At 33.6% G+C, this 17,003-nt stretch overlaps 1 protein-coding gene across 1 annotated transcript in view; it reads right to left on the bottom strand.

Moving 5' to 3' along the window:
- Window positions 1-15,512, bottom strand: part of LOC126739671 (radial spoke head protein 3 homolog) — a 28,900-nt gene extending 13,388 nt beyond the window's left edge. The window contains exons 1-8 of the mRNA XM_050445451.1: window positions 15,165-15,512; window positions 14,716-15,056; window positions 8,748-8,820; window positions 8,308-8,434; window positions 8,085-8,257; window positions 7,661-8,027; window positions 2,730-2,816; window positions 2,433-2,658 (exon numbers count right to left, since the gene is read on the bottom strand). Coding sequence (XP_050301408.1) covers window positions 2,450-2,658; window positions 2,730-2,816; window positions 7,661-8,027; window positions 8,085-8,257; window positions 8,308-8,434; window positions 8,748-8,820; window positions 14,716-15,056; window positions 15,165-15,497 — 1,710 coding nt within the window. The 5' untranslated portion in view covers window positions 15,498-15,512 and the 3' untranslated portion in view covers window positions 2,433-2,449. The remainder of the gene's footprint in view (window positions 1-2,432; window positions 2,659-2,729; window positions 2,817-7,660; window positions 8,028-8,084; window positions 8,258-8,307; window positions 8,435-8,747; window positions 8,821-14,715; window positions 15,057-15,164) is intronic.
- Between the last annotated feature and the right edge of the window lie 1,491 nt (window positions 15,513-17,003).

Below are 17,003 nucleotides of genomic sequence, written 5' to 3'. Positions count from 1 at the left end.
ATCAAGAGCGAGAAAACCTGATTCATCTAGGAAGTCGGTGGCGATCAAGTATTTTATTAAAATACGAGAAACAAAGAATTTCAAAATACAGGTATGTCAAAATACATTTAAAGGTGTTCTGCAAGTTTCTAAGGATCGCATTCAAAGAATTGGACGAGTTTTTCTTCAAAGTGGCTTACCACCTAAAGAAAATAGGTGGTGGCTCAAAACAAAAACCTATGTATGCCCAAAAAAAAAGCTGTTAAAATATTTATTGAGAAACTACAATGTTCTGATGTACATTATCTTAGAGAACAAAGCAACAGACAGTATTTGGCTTCTGATTTAACTAAAAACAAATTGTTAAATATGTATAATAACCAAGTGCTTGAAAGTAAATTAAAAGTCAAAAAAACTTTTTTTAGGAATATATTCTGCCTTGAATATAATATTGGTTTAACAGAAAAAATTAAACAAGAAAAGGATAATGACAAACGTAGTCAGCTTCAAATTGAAAAAAGAGTTCATATCTTAAAAGGCCAAGCCTTTTTTTTCCAAATTGAGGGAAACAAAGGAAAACATGCTCGTCTTATCTTTTGACTGTCAAAAAAACTTGGTAAACCCAAAAGTCCAAGATCAGATCGCCTATTATAGCCGCCAGCTCTACACTTATAACTTTACCATTGTTAAGGGTTCCTCAAAAACTAAATTACAAAATAATAACGTGTTTTTATACACCTGGATGGAACACGAGTTCCATAAGGGCTCGAACAAAATTGCCTCAGCTGTTTCCATTCCCTATCAGATCTCATAAATTTGTCGGGTTACAGCAAAATAAGATTGTGCGCAGATGGCTGCGGAGGGCAAAACAGAAACTCCACAATGGTTGCAATGTGCATTTACTTCTTGGGGAATATCGCACCGCCCCATATTGGTGAAATCGAGGTGGTTTTTCCCATTAGAGGTCATTCATTCCTACCATCATGTATTTGGAATCGTCGAAAAAAAATTAAGAAAACTTAGTGAAATCACAAACCCCAACACGTACATCGATATCTTTAAGGAAAGAGGAACCGTCATTAATTTAACAGATTCTGGTGTCAAATCTTGGAAGGAATTTGCAAAGGAGTATCTGAAAGGTGTGCAGTCTTGGCACTTTAAATTTTCTAAAGCGAAAAGGATTGTTATTGAGAAAATGGTGATAAAATAACAGTTAGAGGCGAAGAACACTACAACAGTGATGTTGGAGAATCCAAGACAATTTTTAAACGTGGGAAACGATTGAATCAAATCGAAGTGGGTAACATTGATAAAGGAGTGACCGTTAATGAAAAAAAAGTTTAAGATGCCAAAAAGTTACTAGTTGCTCATTATGGGGAAGATTGGATGGGGAGAAATGATTTAGAATTTTATAAAAATTTCTTCGAGGAACAGGAGAAAAACATTGGGAGAATGGACGAAGAAACTGAAAATAATGAATTTTGCGAAGGAGGAGTGGAAGAAGATATTTCGCTAAGAATTTAAGAAATTACGATTTTTTAAATAATGTTATCTTTTTTTAATAAAAAAAATAAGATCAGTCAATTGCTGTACTTTTTCGTGCCAAAACTTGTCTTATCCATGCAGTCATGCCAAAACTTGTCTTGTCCATATTGTTTTATTAAATTTTATGGAAATTAAATAAACAGGATTTAAATGAATGCTAAAATTAGCACACAAATGATTATAGTAAATCCATACATATTAAATTTGTATAAATTTGTATTTGAAAATCTTCTAAAACGTTTTTTGCCAATTGTGAAATTTTACCCAATATGGAGAAGGCAAGTTTTGGAATGGAACCCCTTAAATATTATATTTTTCTAAACCAAAACTAAACGAAAAAAAAGAAAGATTTTAAGTTTATTTAAGAACAATGTTGTGCCCAATTATTACTTCACTTCTTACTATAACTTGTAGCATTTACGTATATTGGGGTTTATTAGAATAATGTTAAATTTTGGTTAAAGTTTTTGTTGTGTTACCCATTTTCTAGGCTAAGATACTCATTTTTATGTTATCAATAAAATTTGTTGGAGACTGGTATTATAACTTATAAGTTTAGTATTTAATATTTGTTTTGTATCTATAATAAAAATGTATTGAAACAATTGTAATATAAAAACGGTGTGTCGTGTTATTGGTATGTTACATAAAAATGTTCACAGAAAAAGTTATGCTTTCTATAAAAGTGATCCAATCAAAAACCTCTAAAATAGTCATAATTGAAAACCTTAAATATTTTAAAAACTAGCTTTCATTATTTCCTACACTTTGGCCCCTTTATTAAAATTGAAAAAATGTCAATATTTATATGAAATTTTGCGAAATTTTACTTTTAACAGAGCTCTCCTGCACAAATATCAATTTATGAGTTGTGCCAGTTTCTTACGTAGCGTCGAATATGTTATTACCTTAAATGAACCCTTTGCTATTGAACTTCTTTATTAGACTCGGTAGGCTCCTTAGAGCCTTGACGCTCTCTGGTCTTAAGAATTTCCCTTTGTAGTCTCAAATGGTCTTGTAGCATCATGTCTTCAATGGAAGGACCTTCTTCCTCTTCTTCTTGACTTACGTCGGACTCTTTATTCAACGCCTTATAGATTTCTGCCCGGTTTTCCAAGATTTCCCGTACGATATCTACAAACCCACATTGCGAGCGTATAAAATCATAACACGGTGGTAATATAAAAATAAAAAATTATATATACCGGCAAGAACGTCCCTGCTACACACCATGTCCTGCAGCTCGTGCGTGACTTCCTTGATTAACCAGGGCATGAAGGACTCGTCAATATCTGGAAATGAAAATTAGGCCAAGTTAATGGGGAATATTTCTGTGGTTTTTAAAATTAGCTATACGGTCCGACGCTGGTTATCAGTTTTCTAAACACATATTTTTTGAGACTTTTGCATGCAAATTTCACCTTTTAACGCATAGTACTCTGCCACTTAAAATTTAACAAATGAATTAATTTGGCGGTTTAAATTACCAAATAGGGCATAAAAATGTAATTTTGTATTAAAATAGTCATAAATATAAATTTATGCATTCTGCCATTGAATTCGGCACCAATGAAGGTAACGTCCTCTATATCATGTGTCTTATTGCATGTAGAGGAAGGGTGTACAAAATGACATAGGATTTTTAAAAATCAAAATTGTCTATGAACAAAAAATATTTTAATTCTACAAAAGTACCAAGAAAATACAGGCATCTCTACTCTATTTTCCAAAATAAAAATCATTAAAAAAACTCTCATTTTAAAGTATTTAATTTAAAAAGGTAAAAGTTCGTTTTACCCTCCTAAGTGGGTAAAATGGGTAACATACCTATTAAATATTGCCAAAAATTTCTGTAGAAAATTAATTATCGCAACACAGTTCACAAATAAACATCTTAGTTTTTTTGTCGACTCCAGCACACTCAGCGTGTGCCCATTACGAGCAAGAACAACATTGCAGCCAAATTTTCTTTGCCTTTGACCTTTTAAATTCTTCCACACAGTAAATGCAAGTACAATCTTCGTCGTCTTCTATTAAGAATGAGTTGTTTTCCGATTCAGAGTCAGTGTCAACAAATACCTTTTTAGTTGCAGCCCTTTTTTTATTTTCGACTGTGGGTGTAGTTCTTGATTTTGCTTCCTCCAAATTTGGAGTAGAATTTAGCACGGTAGTTCCCTGACGCTTTCTCGGCTTCCTCTTTCCCTGGCCTCAGATAAATGGTCCTACTGGAATGGGACTCGGAAGATCGAAGACAGTAACGGCAAGTAAACTTTTATTTTGTTGATCTGATGTACTGGGGATTACTTTTTGAAGATTGGTTACGTCCTTTAAATTGCCCATCCCGCTTGAAGTTTGTAGAGATAGTGCTGCGGAAGGTTCTTCAGCTAGAGTGTTTTTTATATTTATATTACCTTTAGATTCTGGAATATTTGCTGTCTCTGCTGCTTGAAAAATGTATTCTAGAAATACATCAGGATTTAGTGGGCCTATTCCGGTTTTAGAAAAGCCGTTGGTTGCATTTTGAATAGTGGCAGGTTTTCCATATGCTTCAGTAAGTAAGGCACTTATTTGAAATTGCGTTACAAGTCTGCCTGGGTGTGCCTTAAGCCACTTGGTTATAGCTTGATCGAAATAGGTTTATAAGGGACCAAGGAATGAAACATCAAGGGGCTGCAGTAAGGAGGCAAGCAGAGCAGAACAATACCATGTTCTTTGGAGAAAATCAGACCATCAAGGTACTTATGGTAATTAAAAGCACCTTTTCGTCTGATGAGGCCTTCGTAAACTTTTGAAAATGTTTTAACCATTGCAAAAATACTGGTCCAGTCATCCAACCAGACTCCTGAGCAACGCCAAGAGTCCCTGGAGGAGCATTATCAGTAAGTTCGTTCTTCATGTTTTTTCTGGGAAATATTAAGGCTGGTGGGATAAAATTACCATTAGAACAAACCTCATGCAGCAAACAACGGTTACATGGGATCCCCTTTCGGCACCGGTTATGGCTCCTACTTGCTTACGACCTGTTATTGCAAATATTTTTTGAGGCTTTTGACCAGTAGAGAGTGCTGATTTATCGACGTTATATATGTTAAGTGGGTTGATATTCTCTTTTTTAATCACCTTTTCTAGAATCTCAAAAAAACGAGCAACTTGTGTTTGTTGAAAACCTGGGCTCTAGCAGCAGATGTCGCCTCTGGCTTACGTAATGCTATATCCGGATTTCTTCTTCGGAATTCTCGCAGCCAATCTTTTCCTGCTGTTTTCTTCTTACGGTTAAAGTTGTGTTGAAAGCCATTTTTAAAAGCTAACTAGTAGGCCAAGCTTAACACATCCTTCCTTGTGAGTCCAAAAAATCTTGACTCTAGAAGTTTTAGATGTTCAACTAACTGCCGTTCTACTTCTGGTGGAAAATTAGGCTTAAATCTACCGAGGCGTTTTTCCCCCGTCTTTATTGTTTTATTTGTTTTTAAAGCATGTCTTCGTAGGGTTGTTTGTGGTACCCCGTAAGTCTTAGATGCCTTAACCAGCCCATTTCACCATTATTGACCACTTCTATGGCTTTTAACATCGAATCTGTACTCCATGACTGCCTATTTGTCTTTCTTTCGTACAATCGGGGCATGACAATTTGCAATAACAAATAAAAAAATTATTTCTATTCGGAGTCGGGCAAAATGACATATTATGTCATTTTAGCCGACAACGCACTTTGTCATTTTACACGACTAGAGAAAACAAAAATATTTTTTCTAATATTTGCCTTATTCCTCTTGTAAATCTCTTATTACTAAATGTTAAAAAAAATAGTTTAAATAATCAGTTAAAATAAAACAACTTACCTAGCGAAATGTTGTCTAGTATTATAACCAAATTAAACAAAGCGCGAAAAATATTTTTGCACAACAAATTTAGAAAAATCGAGCGTACACCCCCATTAGTGAGCAGAGACAAACTGAAGTGGTTGAAATCTGTTAAGTAAATAATTTATGATCTAATTTAGCGCATGCGTATATTCTTACGACGTTAGCAAGTTACATATAATAAGTATGTCATTTTACCCCACTATGTCGTTTTGTACACCTTTCCCCTACACCGACACGGGTAGTAATTATATACAATTATATTCTAAACTTTTTTGTCTAAGAAATTTTTATTTAAATGAAGTAGTTTTCGCTAATAATAGAATCCAAAAAATTTTTGAGTTAGAAATAGAACAGCCCCGGTATTATAAATTATTACGTGCCATTCATATTGATATATTGCGATTTTTGGAAAATATATGCGTTGTATCTCGATAACAAGATAATAAAAAAAAATGCTTACATCATTTTTCTAGGCTTTTTTGGGTTCTACACGTTGAAAATGTTTGAAACAGTGAAAAAAAATTATTTCAGGACGAAATTTTGGAAAAAGTTATTTTAGGTGACTTTGGCGCCCTCTATCTCCTGCGCATCTGATTTTACAGAAAATATTCTGGAATAAAAATTCTAGGGAGGGATCGCAACAAAACAAATAAAAGTAATAATGTTTAAAAATTACTATTTTTAATAGCAAGTAAGTTAATAACAAGGCAACTAAACTAAGTCAAACTAAATTTTTTTAGGTTTCAAAAGAAATGAAGCAAAAACAAAGAAAAAAGTTATAATAAAAGGTTATAATAAAATTGCAAAACAAAATACCTTGGTAAAATCTGCATGTATATTAGATGGTATCTTAAACCTATATTGTCTAAAAGTTTTATTGACTAATAGAAAACTACTTACAACAACATTCATCGCTATAGCATACGTTTAATTGCCATAACCAAATTGACCCCGATTGGACAATCGACTTCCGACCATTTTCAAGCTTCGGTTACATTATTATGGTTCAAAAGGTGTAATAAACCTAAATTCGATTTTTTTGACATAGAACCTATTGCTGTCACCACGACGATATGTTATATCCATAGCATATATGAACTTCATAAATATACCTGGACTGCTAATGCATATGGCCAGCATACCCAAAAATGACCGCTGCCTGGTGGCCGCCATTTTTATAATGGTTGTGTCCTTTTGATGTTGGTCACTCTGAACATTTTCAGTGTCGCCAACAAAAACTATGAAGTTGACGACGCTAACGTTTGACGTATGACCTGTCACGAACTAAATTTATTTTTTTCATTGGCGTTGTTTTTAAACCAGCACATAGAGTAATTAAAAGTATTTAATATTCATTTCTCTATGAACCAGCATTGGGATTCTAAAGTCGCGACTCGGCACGATCACTCGACATGTCTGGTTATAAATAACATTTTCAATTGTGAGTATAGTGGATTGCCTAGTTTTTGAAGATTTGTAAACGCCACGCTTGGGTATATCGTCTTCATCAGGCGAGATAGCTTCCTCCTTATTTAATACGTGGATGATGTATAAGCATCCTTATTCCAACGTATTTGGTTCACTTGTTTGTTTATCATAGAATAATATATAGAACTCATATAATCATCTATAATTTGATTTTTATAGATGGTAGTAACTATTAATGTGGAAGCACTGTACATGGAAAGTAAAAGTTGTAATCCAGAAATAGAAAGAAAATAAAAGTCTTTTTAACTAAATTTGTTAAGTAAGCAAAAATGTAAAATGAAGATCAATTTTTTCATACTATTAGGATTTATAAGATTCAAGTTTATCAGAATAATAAAATAAATATTTTAAAGTACTTGCACCTATCCCAAGTTAATTGAAACTTTGTCTCATCTTAGGTGAGGATTGCTTTCTTTTATAAATTTTAACGAAATTCTTAAAAAAGTAAAAAAAAATCTCAGATCTAACGCTAATCTTAAATTCTAATTAAATCTAACCTTCTATTTTGTTTTTGTAAACATAACCTCCCAAAAAATGTAATTGGTTTGTTTTCCTACAATTGGCACAACTGAAATTTGTCAGAGTGACCAACATTAAAAGAACACAATCATGCAAAATGGCGGCCACCTAATAGTGGTCATTTACTTTTCATTGAAATGGCAGTCCAGGTACATTTTATTAAGTTCGTGATTGCATGGTTTGTCAATGGTCAAATATTCTTAGACATTATTTGATAGGCAACAATTGTAATTTACAGGAAAACATCAATGACATAACGTTCCTACCTTCTTTAATATTATCCATCATGAACCCTTCGGATTCCAATCCTTCAATAACAGATGGCAGCAAGTCCGCCATGTAGCCTTGCATGAGCACCGCCGCCGCAATCCTCTCCTCCATCTCTTTCTGAACCTTCACTCCCTCCTGATGTTCCGCGATCCGACGCTCCTTCTCTTTCACCAGTCTTTTTTCTCTTTCCTCCAGTCTGAGCGCCTCCGCCGTCTCTGTCGCTCTCAACTCCAAGAACCGTCTCTGTTGTTCTCTTAGCGCGGCCAATTCCTCCTCCTCGAGCACTTCTATTAGAGCTTGCTCCACCGTTTTGCCTACGAGGACCTCGAGGATCGGTTGTACTTCCATGTCGAAGTCAAAGAGCTACAACAGAAAAATTACGAACGATTTTTGTTAGCGGAGAAAAGTTTCACCACTTACATCTCCCGGGTAAATTTGAGTTTCCACGTCGGCTCCGGTCTTGGCCGGAACGTAAAATGGTGAAACTGGTCGTTCGACGAATAAGTCAGTTTGGGTGCACACGTCCGATACCGGTGGGTTAACGAAGAGCTCTTCCAAGTAAGTTTCAGTTTGGATGTTTTCGTGACGCCTCCCTAAAAGAAAATTTAAGATTTTCTTGCTTAAATAACGATAATGAAGTTACCAGCTACAGGTGGTGGGGAGCCCAATCGTAGCTGGGACGACTTGTAATGCTGATTTTTCGCTTTTCTTCTTGCCAAAGCTCTTCTTCTGGCTTCTGCTGCCCTCGCTGCTGATGATTCGCCATCTCCCTAAGAAATTTAAGAAAAATATTAATAAGAAAGAGTGAATTTTTTTCTAAAAGTGTTGGCATATGTAACATCTCTCTAAGTTCTAAATCGGCACATTTCAATCTTTCTTTTTCTAGTACTTACGTCGTCACGTGACAGCAATTTTGCATAAGCAAAATGCGGATTCCATTTGGGCTGCATTTGAAAAATGTCATAAGTTTCATAAAAGTTATTTGATTCTTTTTCTACGAAGCCACAATTTAGAAAATAAAAATGAGCCGATTTTGCGCTATAAAACGGAAATCAATTGGATTTCTTTTTTTTAATTGCTTACCAAATGTTGTTGGGCAAAATTGCTGCCCCGGTACACTCGTTTGTCGTGCATAACGTTTCCATAATTGGCCTCCCTGGAATAAAAAAGTCTAATTAATTGATACGTTTTAAGTATAATCGCAACGTTTGTCCGCTATTTTATTATTTGAATTTGTAATTTGACGGCAAAGTTAGACTATCATTTACGCATTTAATATTTGTGATCAAGATGGCGCTTATCAGTCATTTTGACATTTCGAACTTTTCATTTGCACGTCAAACATCAATCTACCACTCCCCCGTTCAATTTTTGTTTCCAAGATGGCGTTTGTCCGTCATTTTGTTATTTGAAAATATAATGTGACGCCAAAGTTAAACTACCATTCACACACTAAATATTTTTGTTTAAAATAGCACCTATCAGTTATTTTGACATTTGCAACCTTTCATTTTCAAAAATGTCACTCATTCTTCTAAAACAGCACGCGTTTCGTTCCAGTTAGAGTATCATCAGGCATAAGATCAAAAATATTAGCCTAAACAAAATTAAATTTAAATAAAAAACACTGAAAAAGGTTAAAAGTTATTTCACAAGATACACACTACGTAAATAAACAAACAATTTTAGGTTATAATTACAAAAACAAAAATCGATGGGGCTATGTTGTTGCATTCGACTTTTTTAATTTTTTGTTTTTATTTTAATAACTATAACCTAAAAACTGTTGTATATTTACGTAGTGTGAATATCATGATAGGGCTTTTGAAGGTTTTTAGTGTTTTTTATTTAAATTTAATTTTGTTTATGCTAATTTTTTTAATTCTAAGGCTGATGATGCTCTAGCTAGAGCGAAACACGTGTAACCATTTATTATATGTCGTGGGACCGTAACTGTATGTTTTCTTCGTTTTCATCAACCTTTTATTTGTTAAAACAAAAGACATTCAACAAAAATTAATATAGTCTACCTTCAATTAATTATGCTTTTCCATTTTCATATTAAAAACCGTCATTTGTACATCAAAAGTCAATATACCCCTCTTTCGTTTAACGTGTGTTTCCAAGATGGCGAGTGTCCGCCATTTTGGTATTTGAAATCGTAATTTGACGTCAAAGTTAGACTGGCATTCGTACGTCAACAATTATATTTAATTTTTATTTTGTAGATGGCGCTTGTCTTTTTTTTTTGACGTTTAGACCTGTCATTTGCACGTCAAAGTTAGATTTACATTCACACATGTAATATTTTTGATCAAAATGAGGCTTATCAGTCATTTTGATAAAATAAAAGACAACCGACAAAAGTGAATATGCCCCACCATCATTTGATTTTTGTTCTCAAGTTGGCGCCCATTTTAACATTTAAAACTGTAATTTTTACGTCAAAATTAGACTACTCTTCTCCTATTTTATTTATTTTGATCAAGATGGCGCTTATAAATCATTTTGACATTTAAAACCTGATTTGTACGCCAAAAATCAAAATACCATTTAATTTGTGTTGTCTAGATGGCATTTTCACTTTTAAAACTGTAATTTTTTTGCCAAAGTTAGGATAAAGATTAAATTAAAGATGACGCTTATAATTTTAAAATTTGAAATTGCCAGTTAGTAAATTAGTTTAACAAGCATACGCCATTTTTATGTTTAAGACTTTTTTTACTTTTTCACCCTTAGACAATGTAAATAATTTTGTTAAAGCTTGAAATGACTCATGCGCAATATAAATAGGCAAGTCCTATTAAATAATTCAACAGTTATCACCAGCAAAAAAAACTAAAATTTTTACCATAGGTAACCTTCGACAAAACCGGTGCCATATTTAAATTTACGAGTCTCCCTTCTTACCTGTCCTAGGCGCTTTTGACAGGCAATAGTTAATTGACGTTCATAGATGACAGCCGTTATATTTTAAGATATTACTCTCCTCGCATTAAGGACAGAAGAGACCACGTGTCAGACTGATTAAAATGAGACTTTTATATTAGATAATTAATGCAGAGACGTCAAGACAAGAACCCCAAAAGTTAAATTTATTTTACCTTGTTTATATGAGCTTACTTTGGCCTTCCTGAATCTTACCTTGCCTAAGAGCAAAAGAGAATTTGACAGATGACATTGACAAGATTGACAAGAAAAGTTCAATTTATCTTTGACAAATGACAGCTATCATATCTTATGATTTTTTCCTCGTACATGCTATATTTAAAACTGATATATTATTACAATATTTTAATTAATTATCGGCCATTTCAAGCGATTTAGATTTTTTTTATAAAATACGAAAATGCATTAAAGTATATTTTTAAACCATATATTTATTGAATGTCATTTCATTGTCATAGAAACTTATAAAAAATAATATCCGAAAAAAATGGGACACTCATTACTTTCAGGTTTGTATTAGCAAGCTGTTTTAGGAAAAAATAGTTAACTTTGTATGTCGGCCATGGATTAAAACAAGTGATACATTGAGACGCTGTCATGGCAGAGTAAATGTCGGTGGTTTCAAGTTTTTTGTGGTGAATATTAATTTCGTAATCAAAGTAAGTAGATATATTTTTTCATTTAGTGTATTAATAAGGGTTTTTTGTCCCGTCCACAACCAAATTCTAAGAAAAGTAGGCATCTCCCACTAAATAATAAAAAGTTTGAACTTTCAATTTTATTTTTTCTTGACTTGCATTTAGGGCAATATTATAGTAAAAGAATTTTTTTTGTATCATGTTACTATTTTGTAAGAAAATTTTATAAATAAATTGTCCCGTCCGCAACCCATATATTAAAAAATATATAAAAATAAGGTCCTAGATTAATATATATATTGAAAATATTTAATTTTTAATGCAAAATTTTTTTTTAAATGAAATTTATTATTATTATTTAATTTTATGATAATTTTTCTCGGTCAATCTTATCCCAACTTATGAGTCCATATTTTTTTACAGAAAATATGGCACCTAAGACAAATAAAGAAAAATCTATTTTAGAAGAAAGCTCAAAGAGAATGTTGAGAAGCACATGCATTTTAAAGAGAAGGATGCCAAAAGAAAAATAGACAGCAGAAAGAAGCAGAAGAGATTGATTCAGGAAGGTTTTTTTACGAAAGATATGATAAATGCAAAGAAAAGACTATGTACTTAATGTTTCCTATTAAGAAAACGGTTGTATCGTCAGAGAAAAAGGGAAGAGTTGCAAGTTGACAAAATCCAATCATCAGATAATATCAGCTCATTTAAAACGCCAAAATCGATGGGAAAGGTGGTAAAGAAAATTGAGTCTGTATTGCCGAAGTGTGCTGAGCAAAAGAAGGAAGTTTTAAAGAAATTTTTTATGTCGAATTTCCAAAAGAAACAAGTTTAGTCTGTGCAGAAAAAGTAACACCTTGGAACAAATTGGAAAGCCAACTTAAGGAAAGTGTTAAACGGTTTTACACCAGGGATATGATAAGTAGAAAGGCGCCAGGGAAAAGAGACGTTATCGCTTTAAAAAATGAATCAGGAATCAAAGAAAAAAAGCAAAAGCGGCACATGACTGTTACTGTAAAGGAAGCTTATCAGTTGTTTATACATGAAAATCCCGAATTATAGATGTTAAACTAACAAAATTTTACGAATATCGACCCAAACATGTCTTGCTAAGTTCCCAAATGCCTCACGACGTTTGCGTTTGCAAGTACCATGCGAACTTTAATTTTTTGTTTGAGGCTATTTGCAAAAATGTACATGAATTTCCAAAATCTTTCAAGGAATTACTTTCAGCCATATGTTGCGATACAGATAATTTCGACTGTATGAATAATTTATGCCCAAACTGTGATACCGATATTGAATTTGATTTGGTGCCTTTAAATACCGATTTGGAGACCGAAATAAAATGGAAAAGGTGGCAAGTCAATCTTCATAAACCCCAAGTATTAGAAGTATCTGGTACTTTAAAAGCTGCTTTGGATCAACTGCAAGAATCTATGGAGAAATTTAAAGTTCATTGCTTTGTAAAAACCACACAAGAACGCAATTTTGAGAAAGAAAAAAATTATATAAATTAAGAAAAAGTTGTCCTGCAAGTAGACTTCGCAGAAAATTACTCATGTATAAGTCAGGACGAGATACAAAGTGCGCACTGGAGCCACGGACAGGTCACAATATTTACGGCAGTAGCCTGGACTAAAAATACCCATCATTCGTTTGCTATCATCAGTGATGAGTTATCACATGATAAGTTTGCAGTCTGGAGATTTCTAAAAGAAATAGTTCATTGGTTAAGAAATGCCTATAGTACTTTGAGAACTGTATCGATATTTTCTGATGGCTGTGCAGCACAGTTTAAAAATAAGTTTACTCTATCGAATTTATGTCATTTTCATCTCGGGAAGGTGGCTGTAGACGGAGTAGGAGGGAAGCTTAAAAGAGTAGCCTTGGAAATGGTGAAAAGTAGAAAACGACTTATTAATAATTCCAAAGACTTTTTTAATGCACTTAATGGTAAAACCAATATAAATCTTATCTACGTTTCAAGCCAAAAGATTCAGGATAACAAAAACATGTTAACCGCTCGATGGGAAAGTGTCCTGCTCATTGCAGGGCTCCAATCATGCCACTTTTTTAGGCCTGTGTCCGAAAAAATATTGGAAATTGGTCAGACCCATCAAAACAATATAAGAAAGATATCTGTAACAAAACATTATAATCATTAATTATTTATTGTTGAACTAATTCGTCGTTATCATTCCCTTTAATTTAGTTGTATTACATTGAATATTATTATTTATAATAAAATAAATTATAAAAAAATATTCTAAAGTTATTAAGGTTTTTTGTGCGGTCCATAACGGTCCCGTCCACAACCAATAAATATCATTTTTTAGTTACGAATTCTTAAAGTAAAATTCTTTCTTAATCATTTAATGTGATTTACTAGTATTTTGTTGAAAATTAAAAACGATATCTTTTTTCTTAAAACAACCATTTCAGAAATTTTGGTTGTTTTTTATGTAACATAAATGATACGGAATTTTCCGGTCCCGTCCACAACCGTCGTTTATTGCTATTATCTCTACTATAAAAACATGTTGCTTGCAGTTATATTTTTTAAAATATTGTCTAATTAATAAAGAATATATTTGCTAATTTTGGTGAAGAGATATTACCTAAAAAGTTGGCAACATTTTTTTTCACATATTCTATTTTGTGATTTGTCCCGTCCACATGCTTGAAATGGCCGTTATGTAGATCCAACCGTAAAATTTATATTGCCTTGTCTAAAGTCTTAAGAACATTTGACAGATAATGAATATATGACGCTGACAAAAATGGTTGACATTCCCTCGGTTCGTTACTACTAGAGTTGGGCGTTAGGAGAAAATTCGTATTCGTATTTACATTTAAATCATAGATGAAGACATACTATTATAACTTTGGCCACTAGATCGGTAAAGATAAATTTATTTCTGCATGAAATTTATAATATTTGCAAGAGTTACATTTAACTATTGTTGTGCCTGATCAATCAATCACGGCATTCAAATTTTTGACGTGTGTTCAATCTTTTGAGCCGGAGAAAAATTCGAATTCTCCGCGCCTAATTGGATTTAAATATGGCGCCGGATTTGATTACGCTTTTTTTTCAAATATGATTGGTTAAGTGGGTCGCCAATAGAGTTACGACTTATAAATGACATAATTAGTTTGAATTATTGGACCTTCAGTAGAGGGCCAGATAATTTCATCCCATTATGAAGGCAACCTCCATTTCTCTATATTTTTGTAGTGACATTAAATGTCCTAAGAAATTTCTAGGATTCATGACTACAACGCGTAGAAAAAGCAAAAGCATGCACTATTTAAAATAAACGAAATCCATTATGGCGCTCACGAAAATGACTTGGGTTTTCTCTGTTTGTCTTCGGAACTCATTTAACCGGTTATTGACAAAATTCAAATTAGAGCAACACAGACAAAGATAAAAAAAACCAAAAACGTCATCTTACTCAAGCACTCCGTCCCGGAACCCCGGTATCCCGGCGACTCCGCCAACAATTTTAGCGGCCGCCAGTGCGGCTGCGCATCTCTGCACATGCCCGAACTTAGCGGGCGTCCTATTCAGCACCCTCGGTTGACTTGCGTACGTAAACAACTTTCTCGGCTCCTCCTTCTTAACGGATTTTTCCACGGAGTTTCTAGGTGGTTCCAGGAACGTGCCCTTGGGTACCGTGGTGACGAACGGTTTGCGCGGATTATGCGCCAGCACCGATTTCTTTACAATCAGTTTCTCTTCGCGTTGAAGGCGTCGCAGTTTAGCGTCCAATGTTCTTGTGAACTTCGTGTCAATCTACCGGGGATTATGGGAGCTTTAAAAAGGCCGGAGAAGGTATAGAGAGAGAGACAATACTTGGGATAATCAAGTTTTGCCTCCTCACCTCACTTCACCTCATTATACCTGGCTCTTAAGATCCTCAATTTTTATTCCAACATTACTGTTGGTGTGGTTCAACTGTCCATGGGAGTTACTGAGCTTTTTCTTCAGACTTTTGCCGCTGATGTTACCCTGAGACTTGGCCTTCTGCTTATTCTCTTCTAGGTTGCTAATGATCCTTCTGGTCGGATGGACAATCAGGTTGGGTTTTACCTTCGGATCGTTGCCGAAGGGTTTGAATATGGTCTCCCCTTTAACAGAGATCATGGGGAGGTCGTCTTGGTTAAGAACCTTGAAGGCCACGTCCTCGTTATCGTCAGAGGACATTTGGAGGTTAGGAATCACTATATCGGTCATTACGCGACGGCATTCATGGTGTAAGGCTTTAATTGTACGATTTTTGGGGTGTTATGGTGTCATGCGTTTTCTACGTATATAGAGAAAATTTTGGCAATTATAGCAAAATACTCCTCTTAAACTGGAGATGTCTTCATGCTATACAAATCAAAGACTTGAATAGTAAAATAAGACAGAAAATTAAATCACAAAACGGTTTTGCAACTATCCAAAAGTTTTTATTTCATTCTCAACACGTGTTTCGCTAACGATTTTACCATCTTCGGGAAAAGATTAAGACTATAAATTTACAATAAAATGAGACCATAAAATAATGTAATAGGATCTCCAACTTACAACATTTCAAAGATTTTGGTACAGCAATTTGAGACATAAAAGTCACTTTATAAATTGCAGACAAAAATGATGATCTCAGAATGTTTTTTAGTAAAAAACAATTAACAGTTTATTTCAAAAGTCAATAACTTAACTTTAAGTGAAGATGAAATTCTTGTTTTTTTTTCAATACATCTTCTTTGTTCCCAAATATTCCTATACCAGAAACTTTGAAATGTTTGATTGAACTTTTGGAAAGTAATTGAAAATTAGATGCATACGAAAATTTAGCATTATTCAAAAATCAAAAAACATATTCTTAATAGGCATAAAGGCCCAATCCATTAAATTAAATTGGATAGTTTGGTTAGTGTTTAAAATTTGTTCAGCCATACTTCATTGGATTTTTCGCTCTCTATTAGTTACATCTTTAGAATATAAAGCCACTTGTAAGTAATTTTAGTTTAGTTTTAATCTCCCAAAGAGATGCTAACATCGCGGGCGAAACACGCGTCGAGAATAAAATAAAGAGTTTTAGTTAGTGGTAAAACTGTTTTGTGCTTAATAACAATTATTATATGAAAAAGTTATAGTATGTTAATTGAAGGCTGAACCAGAAGCATAACGTCACTATGATCAATGGCTTGTACCAGTAAGTTACTCTGGAAGTGAACAATTAGAGACAAAGGGAGAAAAGTCTAGAAAGAATGAAACAGGAAGTTGAAGGAATAAAGAAAAGTAAAACAAATTACAATGGAAAAGATAAAGAGAATAAAAAAGTTAGAGGAATGATCTTTTTCAGTTAGAACAACGAGATAGAAAATAAGAAACTTTTATTGGACACACAAAAAAAATATAAAGAGAAGAGAATGAAAAAAAAATGAGAAAGGAAACAAGAAAGTTCTTGGCAAAACTTTTGTTGATGTTGGAAGAATACGATGAAGATGAAAAACCAACGTCAAAAGACCAAAACCAACACGAGAGAGAAAATAAGACAATTCAGGCTAAGATTTATATTTGAAAAACGGATAGAACAAGAAAGAAAACTGTATGTTCCAAATTAATGAGCCTGAAAGAGGTACATTTATGCCGAAAACCATGTCACAAACATAGATGTACTGTTGTTTAATGCAGCCAAAAGTAACATAAAGTACAATAAAAAAACTCAGGACCGTATTGATATTATAAAAT

The sequence above is a fragment of the Anthonomus grandis genome, chromosome 8, assembly GCF_022605725.1.
Source record: "Anthonomus grandis grandis chromosome 8, icAntGran1.3, whole genome shotgun sequence".
Classification (NCBI taxonomy): Eukaryota; Metazoa; Arthropoda; class Insecta; order Coleoptera; family Curculionidae; genus Anthonomus; species Anthonomus grandis.
Note: the sequence above shows the minus strand (reverse complement) of the source record. Positions and strands in the feature narration are given on the sequence as shown.